This window comes from Condylura cristata, unplaced genomic scaffold (genome assembly GCF_000260355.1).
Source record: "Condylura cristata isolate star-nosed mole 26May11 unplaced genomic scaffold, ConCri1.0 scaffold00024, whole genome shotgun sequence".
Taxonomy (NCBI): domain Eukaryota; kingdom Metazoa; phylum Chordata; class Mammalia; order Eulipotyphla; family Talpidae; genus Condylura; species Condylura cristata.
In genome coordinates, this window is record NW_004567125.1 from 25,543,650 (window position 1) to 25,554,394 (window position 10,745).

The window sequence follows — 10,745 nt, forward strand, 5'->3', positions numbered from 1 at the left end:
GCTGCGCCACCAGGGAGGGCCAATAACTAAATCTTATTAAAAACAACAACAACAAACACTACCTGCATGTCCACGGTTCTCTTCCTTGGCATTATCTCTTTCTTTGCTAGAAAGTGTTTATGTGGCAGCAGACCTCGCCTATCCCTCTTGCTGCCCCCACCCCCAGCAGTATATTTCAGTAGATCTGCCTATTCGGCTCCCCTCTCCTGTCTCTGGTGAATCCTCTAATGCCCCCGCCTCTGCACCTCTGGCCTACACCCCAGTTCTTCTGCACAAAAATTAAAAAAAAAAAGTTTTTCATACTATAATACATTAATATTAATCCAACTGAAGGGCATCGCTGTAGTACATGATAACGACGTGGTGTGGCTCTAGGAAACCAACTGATGGCAACAAAGGGGAAAAATCCCAAAAGAGGGGCAGATTTTGGTGCAGCCATGAGCATGTGGGAGACTTCTGGAAAATGACAAAACCCATGCTGTGCATAGCTGTGCCCAGCAGACACTCCTAAGTTCACTAGTGCTGCTGTTCCAGCGTGGTTTGAGTTAGATTTGCTAGGCTTCGTGGCCCAGAATCAGTGTTCAGAACCTTTCTGTTATAGAAATTCTCCCTGTGAATCAAGATACCTTGAGACAAATGTGTTCATTTTATTAGGCACTTAACCTCTCTGAAGAGCCCATAATCCCTTAGGTGATGCAGCTTCATCATGAGTCATTGGTGTTGGGTCATCTGGCGAAATGATCTGCGGGAATGAAATGAGAAAGTTAATTGGCTCAGCTGGAAAGCCGGGCCTGCGGGCAAGGGCCCTGGCCTCCAGTAGGCAAGGAGCCAGGAGAGGTGGTAGTGAAGGTACAAGACCTGGGCTCTTTCTTTTCACTGTGGAGCCATTGTTTCCCCAGCAACTGTGAAGTGGCTCTTTCTTTCCTCTGGAGGGCTAGAGACCCCAAACTCTGTGTGAACAGCCTGGGAGGAGCTGCTGGAGCTGTGCATGACTTACGTCCTGTATGCTGCTCACATGTGTTGACATGCGCTCTGTGCCAGGCGTTTCTAGATTTATCCAGTCATTAATTCAGTCTTCACAAACAGCGTTAGGGGAAGAGGACTTTGTTATAATCACCATTTTTCAAGTGAGGTGATAGTGATAGAGGCTTAGGGAGGGAGATGAGGAGTCTCAGAGAGCTCTGCGGCAGACCAAGTGTTCCAGCCTCTGGTATGCTGATGCCAAAGATGGAAGAGGGGAGGGGTGGACTTCTGAATAGGCTGGGTGCCAAGCTTGCCATGAACACTACTCCCGTGTCGCTCTCTAACCTTTTGTGCACCAATGTCGTCCCGTGAGAGGGTGATTGTGCTGTTTATGTCATAGTCATAGGAAGATAAACTGATGTTTATTAAGCCTACAGTTGACAACTCAATACACTGTCATTGATGTGACTCTTTTCTATTTAAGACAGTGTGTGTGTGTGTGTGTGTGTGTGTGTGTCCCAATCTCCTGGTATAGTGACTTACAAAAAATGCTATTTCATATAAATTGGTGCAGCCATTATGGAAATCAGTATGGCAATTGCTCGACAAATTTAAAAATAAATATTCTATACAACCTAGTTATCCTACTTTTTGGTTTTTACTAGGAAAATACAGAAGTACTAATTTGGAAAGCTATATGCAACCCTGTATTCTTCACTACATTGTTTTCAATCACCAAAAGTTGGAAACAATTTAATAACCCATCAAGCAGATAAAGAAGATGTGGTATACATACCAAAATAGAAACTACTCAGCTATAGAAAAGGCAAAATCCTGCCATTTGTAACAATGTAGATGGACTTTGAGGATATTATGCTTTGTGAAATAAGTCATATGGAGAACAATAAACACCCTACCATTTCCCTCATTTGTGTACATAGTAAAATAAACACATGATTAAAACAAAAATAAACTTTTAGACTATAAGATGAAATTAGTGGTGACCAGAAGGGAAGGGGGAAGGTAAGATTAATCAGGTATAATCATTGTCAGTTGTATGGTGAAGGATAGATTGGACTTTAGTGGTTAACTTAACATAGCATATACAGAGATTGATTTATGTGATCCATACCTGGATCTTAGATAATATTATAATGTAATATCACTTCAATAAAAAGTTTTGCAAAGGAATATAAAATAAAAAACCAGACAAGTAAAAAAAAAATGACACTCTGCCTTAAAAAAAAAAAAAGCCTTGTAGACACCATGTTTGCTAGAAAACAGTTTATTAACATTTTGTCATTAACATACTGAAAATCAGCAGTGAACTCTTAAAGTAACATATAAGAGCCAACATTATAATCAAGGGGTTCTGGTAAAGAGCTGTTCCCTCTTATTCTCACCGTATGAAAGAGAAAGCTTCAGAATGTCGTACTTTTATCCCTAATGTCAGATCATTAGATGTCTGGGAGAAATTTCACGGATACTGTTTCCTAAGATCTGGGTCATGCTTTGTATTTTTCCAGAACACTCTCATGTGCTCTGTCATCTTTCCTTCTCTTAACACCCTGACAACCTATGTATATCAACTTGGCTCACCACCCCCCAACAAGCAAACCAACTGCCAAGAACCCAAGCTGCCCAGCTGAGTGCCAGAGACTGTTTCCACCATAACACCATGTCCAACAGGTCCCTGAACCAGTGGTTCAAGTCCAAGTCTCTGCATCATGTTTCAGCCTCCCAATCAGCCAGAGTCTATCTTTCATTTTCAAATAATAAGTCACCCAGGGAATTTGTTGTATATTCAATCTCAAATGCAGAACACCAGGCTGGTAAGTGGCTGAGCCGGTATTTGAAGTGAGATCTATTGGACTTCAAAGCCTGGGCTCTTTTCATGTCCTCCAGTTTCTAGAGCTGTATTCTCTTGACGACATCCTGTGGAACACTGTGTTCTTTAAGATAATAATAGGCGCTGCCTCTAAGAATGTCAAATAATGTTTGGAGACTCTGGCATTAAAAACTTAAACAAGCTTATGCTTCTTGAGTGGACTGTTTAGGTCACAAATCTCTGAAAGACTTTGTCTATTCCACTTCCCATATCTTTTCGAACACAGGATGTCTATTTTTATGAGGTGACTGCTAATAAACCTCAAGAATATTTTATAGACTACTATTCTGCGCTATTTGGGGGCAAACTCAAAGTAAAGTATAGTGTCACTTTAGAAGAATAATTCATTGCTGGCCCTCCCTGGTGGCTCAGCGAGTTAAAGCACTGCACTGAGAGGCTTAAGCCACTTCCGCATGAGTTCGATCCCTGCCTGCCCCCGAGGTGACCACATGGCGTGGCAGACCTCTCCTGACCCGCCTGCTGCTCCCCTCAGCAGTGTGCTTCGTTGATCTGCCTGTTCTGCTCCTCACTCTGTCTCTGGTGAATCCTCTCACCCTCCGCATCTCTGGCCTGTACCCCAGTTCTGTATGAATAAAATAAATAAATCTTTAAAAAAAATAATTAATTGCTGAAAAAGATGGTAGGGAGAGCTTTCTTAAGTCAACGTATAATTTCCATTAGTTGAATGGGGGAAAAAAGTGTTTCTGCATTCCATATTTAACCCTTTTATGTTTAAAAAATTAAATGATATATATATTAATTAAATTATATTAAGGATAAATTTATTCTATTGAATGTTACACATCAGAGCATAACTTTGAAAAGAAATTGTCATTTTCAACTCTGTTTGCTGAATGGAGAGAAGTGCCTTTTTTCCTTTTCCTCTTGTGAAATACTCTTACCTGAGATCCTGAAAACTACCCACCCTTCTCTGCACTTAACCATCCTAAGAACTCACCTCCCGTGGCTTCTGCTATTCTGAGACATTTTCCCTGATAGCCCATCTTCCCTACAAGGTTCCATTTTGGTCCAAAATACTGGTGCCTCTTCTCTCCATCTGTCCCCAGATACCCTCTTGCTGTGGCTTCCCATTCAGCCTTGCTGAGAGCTTTCAGGTCTTCACCTGCCGTCTCTTTCATGAGCTCCCAGTTAACACCTCCATCTTGACTCCATCTTGACATGTGTTATTGACTCCAATGCACTATGTCCAAAGCAAAACTTCTTAACTTCTTTGGCAGCTTCAACTTGAGACCCTGCTCCTCTTTTTTGCCTTCTGCGATTGGTCAGTAGCCTGATGATTAATAGTGCACTCTGAGGACTGGGGTGTCATCTCTGTCACCTCCCTGCCCCGTACAATCAATCCATAGCCTAACTTGGCTCACTCTGCATTCACCGTGAAGACACTCACAGTGCTTCTCCTGCCTCCCTTCATCACCCAGATTCTTCCAGACCCGTGGCTGAGAGTTTTCCCAATGGGGCTCCCCACCCTGTCATCCAGAGCTGCTCTATAGCTGTGCTGCTCAACTGCAAATGGACTTCTATCTTCCTGCCAACTTTTCATTCACTAGTAGACAGCATGAGAGAAAATAAATTATATTTGTCTGTGTATATATTTGCACATCTCTAAAGTGCCTACTTCAGTGTCTCACATGTCACAGGTGCACACAAAATGGGGTTCATGCGACTATCACTGACTATCACTTGCAAAACTGACTTGGGGAGACTTTAATGGACTGTGAGTTATTTCACTTACCACATGGGACATCAAAATATAGGCACAGAGCCATCAACTTTACTGATTTGAATTTTATCTACCAGTGGATTAAAGTTCATAAGATATACAGATTAGGGAATAAAGGATGAAATTAGGAAATAAATAACGATTGTTCTGTTGGCTTCTTGGATCATGGAGAACTTAATTTTATCAGTCGTTTGAGACATAGTTCAGATCCTGCCCACTGCAGGGGGAATATGGAGGAGGAGAGGCACACCCCTCTTTGGATCCCTCTTAACTCCTCACGCAATAGCCCCACCCTCTTTTTTTGGCTGGCAACATTAATCCAAACAGATTTTTTGGTATCTTCATTGTGCGGGGCTCTGTGCTGGGCACAGTGGGTACATAAGCCAGGGAAATCGCAAGTAAGCAGGACTAAGGATTGGAGTCCTAGTGGAATGGATAGTAAGACGTGGGAGTCAGAAAGAATTATTCTAGAGAAGTCATATTTAATCAAGACTACTCTACAGAGGTTGGGCCAAGTAGGAGTTAGGGGAGAGAATATTCTAGGCTGCGAGTGCAGTAAGTGCAGATTCCAGGGGAGGATAGAAGCTTTGCACTTTCTGGGAACAGAATGAGTGCTGGGGAGCTGGGACTTAATGTGAAGGATAGCAGAAGAGTTAAGAGAGATAAGTCTCTCTTAGGCTACAAAATTTGCATTTCATTCTGTTTCAGAGGGGAACCAGCAGGACTTAAACAGAGGAGCCATATGAGTTTAATCACAATTTTAGAAGCACACCCTGGCTTCTGTGCAGAGAGTGGAGCACAGGAGGCAGGGACAGAGCCAGGAGGGGAGGGTGAGGCAGGGTCCAGGAGAGACAAGAGGGAGGCTGGGCAGATGGTAGAAGCTGCTGAGTCCAGCACATTGTGTTATCTGAGCATCTCTGACCTTTCATCACACTTAATCTTAGGGGACCCACTTGCCTGAAGAGCATACCCATAAAAGTCACCTGACAATTATTCTAACATGTAAACCAGGAGAGAACCCTGAGATCCCTCACATGGCTCATGTGCCAAGGAGAAGACTTTCTACCCTTCCTATTAACTGTATTTTTAGTTAAGAGGTTTTTCATACTCTTAAACAAAAAAATTACAGTATATGAGCATTGACCCTTAAAAATTGGCTTTTGTCTACCAAAACTAAAGGAATATGCTGCTCATTTTCTTGCACTTATATGTAGGAGACCCCTGTGCACGTCATGAGTTTCCCTCCTGCTTGAGATCTCAAAGATTAGACAAATTTCTTTGAAGAAGCAGCAGTCACACACAACTTAGTGTTAAAATCAGAGTGGTGAGGCCCTCCCTGGTGTGCAGCGGGTTAAAGCACTGCACTGAGAAGGTAAAGCCACTTCCGCATGAGTTCGATCCCTGCCTGCCCCAGAGGTGACCACATGGCCCCGCAGACCTCTCCTCTCCTGACCGGCCCGCTGCTCCCCTCAGCAGTGTACTTTGTCGATCTGCCTGTTCTGCTCCCCACTCTGTCTCTGGTGAAGCCTCTCACCCTCTGCATCTGTGGCCTGTACCCCAGTTCTGTATGAATAAATAAATAAATCTTAAAAAAAAATCAGAGTGGTGATAGATATGAAAATACTTTCAGGAGTCATTTCCATTCTATTCCCCCAAAGAGGATTCCCAGGCCTCTAGAACTTTCCTTGGTGTGCTGAGTAAATATGCACTCAAAGAACTGTCAGAGAGAGTGGTCATTATTTGGTACTTACTGGACAGGGGGACAGTCGCTTAGAATGCCGTTTAGATTTAACATGTCCTCTTCTTCCCTCTTTCCTACCTCACTGGCTATAGGTTCTCTTAGCCCTAGATGCAACAGCTCTGGTCGGTGCAGCTGTAAACCAGGCGTGACAGGAGACCAGTGTGACCGATGCCAGCCCGGCTTCCACACCCTGACCGACACTGGGTGCTCCCACGACCACAGGCTTCTGTAAGCACCTCTACCCACCACTGCTGCGTCTTGTGAGTGGCAGCAATTAGGTTGACATGAGTGACCCTGTGTCTGGGCTCCCTCTGTGTGCCGAGCTCTGTTGGAAGGACTTTGTGGGGGTTACCTTCACAATAACCTAAGGAGATGGGCTTAGCAGGATGCTCGTGTTAAAGATAAGAAACACAGGCCACAAGAGCTTAAGTACCCCCCAGTGTGGATAAGAGTGGACCTACTCTTACTAGTGAGGGTGGGCCTAGTATTCAAGCGAGAGTTTTGGCTCTGGAAACATGTTCTTCACCCTGACTACCCACACCCCCACCCTCACTCTTTAGATGAACTAGGTTAAGAGGCCTGCAGATTCAAACCTGGGTCCTCTTCAACCTTATTGAATTTGGGATAGGAGAACTTTTCTGGCTAGTTTTAGCTCCCTTTGGTTTGAAGCATCCTTCTAGCCTTCTTCAAATTCTTTTTCAGAAGAGGGTGGAATATAAATCACATGAGCACTCTGCAGAAAGGTAGTGGCGCGTGGGCCCTGGAGGCACCGAGGAGGGGGAGCTGGAAGACGAACCAAGGGGCCTCAGCCAGGCCCCCTTCTCCAGGCCCTTGCCCAGCCACGCTTGCCCTGTCAGTTATCCTCAGGACCAAGGTCTCTGGCCCTCCAACCTGCGCGATGATTGCTCATCTCTATCTTTCCCTGCCCCCTTTCAGGTGGTCTTCAATTTAAACCCTCCCTGGGCCCAGCCACCTTTTGTGCCCTTTAAAATGAAACAGAGTCTATTACTGCTCTGCTCACAACTTAATTTAGTCCTGTTTTCTACTCAGAATGAGCCGCAACTGCTTACTCAGGCTAGCGGAGCATCCTCTCGCCATCACACCCTCAGCTGCAGCTCCGCGACAGCTCGGCACTCTCCCCAGCTCCCTGAACCCCCAACAACAACCTGCCTTCCCTTCTTTGAAGGCACGGAGCCTGCATGATGTTGTCTTGGGCTGGGCCCTTGTCCTGGCAGCTGAGCCAGGCGGAGCATCATGGCTCCGTCCCCCTCAGGCACCAGAGGTCTCCCCTGGGCAGTGCCCATCTCCCCACGCCTGGGCACCATTGGTGTACTCCCCATGTCTTCCTTTCTGCACGCATTTGTTTGTTTCCACTGCATGCCGAGAAGCCCCCTTCTGCTTGGTCTTGTTTGTGGCTAAATCCCCAGTGCCCAGTGTGGGCAGAAGCACGTAGGGGTGTTCGTGCTTCGTTTCCACTTCAGCCATTATTGCCATCGTGTCCACTTCTCTTCTTCCCTTGAGGTACCCAGACAGGGGTTCCTCCTCATTCTCCTGGCCTCAATTTTAGCAGCTAGGACATGCTGAATCCAAGTCATCAGAGGACCAGATAGTGTATAGAGAGGCCAAGACAGGGGAGGAGAACTGGGGAATTGAAAGATGGACACAAGGGAAGAATCTTCAGAAAGCCTGAAGGATGTAAGTGCATGATGAGTGGGAGTGAGAGGGAGGAGCTCAGTCCAGGTTTCGGCAGGACGGGATAGGGGCATGGAGCAGTCAGGGGGTGTCAACACACATGACTCTAGACCCATGAGGTGGCAACATAGGTTTGCACGCCCAGCCGAGCAGCAAGTCTAGTGCTTCTCAAAGAGCAGCCTGCACGTGGTGAGGAGATTATGCTGAGTTAGACAAAAGCACTGATTCCTGCATTCAGAAAGTCTGCTACAAAAAACAAAAAATATCAGCCAAACTCAGAAGTTCAATTGGTAGCAGACACTCAACCTGAAAACCTCTATGTCTGCACAAAAAGATGTCCTGACATCTTCCTAGCAGTGACATTATTCCTAGCAGTTAAAAAGTGGAAACGGGCCCTCCCTGGTGGCGCAGTGGGTTAAAGCACAGCACAAAGAAGCTTAAGCCGCTTCCACATGAGTTTGATCCCCGCCTGCCCCGGAGGTGACCACATGGCGTGGCAGACCTCTGCTGACCCGCCCGCTGCTCCCCTCAGCAGTGTACTTCGTCGATCTGCCTGTTCTGCTCCCCACTCTGTCCCTGGTGAATCCTCTCACCACCCCTGTACCTCTGGCCTGTACCCCAGTTCTGTACGCATAAATAAATAAATCTAAAAAAAAAAATTACTTTAAGAAAAGAAAAAGGTGGAAACGACCTGATTGTCCACCTGCTGGTGAGTGGAGAAACAGAATATGGAATTTTATTTTGCTATAAGAGGAAGAAAATTCTAATGCATACTCCAACATGAATGAACCCTGAAAACACACTAAGAGAAAGAAGCCAACCACAGACATCATGTATGATGCCGTGTCTCAGGAAAGCTGCACAAAAGCGAATCAGTGGAGACTGACTAGGGCTGGGATGAGGGCAACGGGTATAACTGCTAGCGGACACAGAGTTTCGGAAATGCTAAAAATGCTCGAAAATTGATTGTGGTAATGGTTGTACAAGTCTGAAATGCTACTGAAAACCACTGAATCGTGTCTGTCAAATGGGTAAATGGCCTGGCCTGTCAATGGGATCCCAGGAGAAGCGCTTCCAAAACAAAACAGACCACGATAAAACAGACATCAATGAATTAAATAACAAGACAACTGGTAACTTTTAAAAGAATGTCAACCCAGCCAGTCAAACAGACTGAAGTAAACAGCTCAGTAATACACTTGGTTTACTTTCTGGAGCAAACCGCTCCTGTCTTGAGGAGCACACAGTTCACGGCCTGGCCACCGGCCACAAACCACACTGAGTGGTGCCTAGACAGAGGAGGCCACGAGGTCTGAGACATTCGCCCAGGCCAGGCCCGCTGAGAGAATCCTGCTGGAGGCGGGAGATGGGCTCCAGCAGCTGACATCGGCTGATGGGTGGTTGGTCTTTCTGTGTAGCATTCCAGAACACTTGGAAACACACCCCTAATTTCTTTCTCTCCTTTCCCAGAGACACCAGATGTGACTGTGACCCAGCTGGCATCAAGGGGCCCTGCGACTCAGGCCGCTGTGTCTGCAAGTCTGGCGTCACAGGAGAGCGCTGTGACAGGTCTGTGTGTACTGTACTGTGCCCCCGCGAGCAATGCAGGGGTCCCCTTGGGCGCCAGCCTGAGAATTCATCCTCAGCACACTGACAGAAAGAGACTGACAAATGCTGACGCCTTCTTCTTGCCTCCTATCCTTAAAACCAGGCTTTTGGGGTTCTTTATTTTGGCACAACGGAGGCTCCCAGGCTTACTGACTTATCTGCAGGCCCCTTCTCTTAGTTCACACAAGGCAGAGACGCGGGGCCCCGGGGAGGACTCCCCTCACCAGCTGACTGGGAGTCCTGAGTGTGCCATACTAGGTGGAGTGCAGTAATGAGGTTATGTGGCCCACACTGCTCTCAGGACAATCTCGGCCTAGTTAAACATCTCAGAGAAAATGCTGTAAGAGGAAGCGTGCAGGGGATGGTCCTTAGTAACATGGTGCCCAGAAAAGGAGCCACGCAGGTGGTCCCATGGACACCTGCCACCCAGGAGGATGAGGGAGCCCTGTGGACCCCAAGCCATAGACCACTGACCCTCCCCTCCCCCTGGGTAGCCTCCGTCCTACAGTTAGATTTCTAGGTTTGTTCTCTGGCACAAATCATGCTCAGACCTACAGTTCTTCCTGCCTCAGGCTGTCGTGGGCCTAGAGCTGTGAGGGAGTCCAGAGATCAAGGCTTCCTCCCCACTTCCTTCAGTAAGAAAGCAGCCCTTTGGCATCCTGCCAATCACTCATACCTGGGCAGAGAAAGGCCCAACATAATCCCAGCCGTGTTCCCAGGGAGCTCTTTGCTGGTGAGGTGTGGTGGGAACAGAGCTTAAGGGTTACAAGAAGAGTCACTTTTTAAAAAATGTTTTTAGTTTCAAAACATAGCAGCCCTAGAAGATGAATAAAACAAATGTCACCACTAATTATATGACATTGACCTTTGCTAAAAATACCCCTCTCTCCTCCCTAGAAGTGAGCACTCTTCTGCCTTCCATGGAAATAGCTTCCTTGCTTTTCTTCGTAATTCATTGCCCAAGTGTAGCTCCAAGCTTGATGTCTTCATCCTTTAGTTTATCCAAATTCTTTCCCTGCCCCTCCCCTCCCACCCCGTCCTTCCCCTTCCCTCCTCTCAACCCTTTCTGTGCCCTGACCCCTCTGTGCATCCATCTCCTTCCTTCCCCTCCC

The 10,745-nt window shown here is 46.4% G+C and overlaps 1 protein-coding gene across 1 annotated transcript in view; it reads left to right on the forward strand.

Moving 5' to 3' along the window:
- Positions 1 to 10,745, forward strand: part of LAMC2 (laminin, gamma 2) — a 57,032-nt gene that overhangs the window by 20,590 nt on the left and 25,697 nt on the right. The window contains exons 3-4 of the mRNA XM_004688552.2: positions 6,426 to 6,561; positions 9,496 to 9,594. Coding sequence (XP_004688609.1) covers positions 6,426 to 6,561; positions 9,496 to 9,594 — 235 coding nt within the window. The remainder of the gene's footprint in view (positions 1 to 6,425; positions 6,562 to 9,495; positions 9,595 to 10,745) is intronic.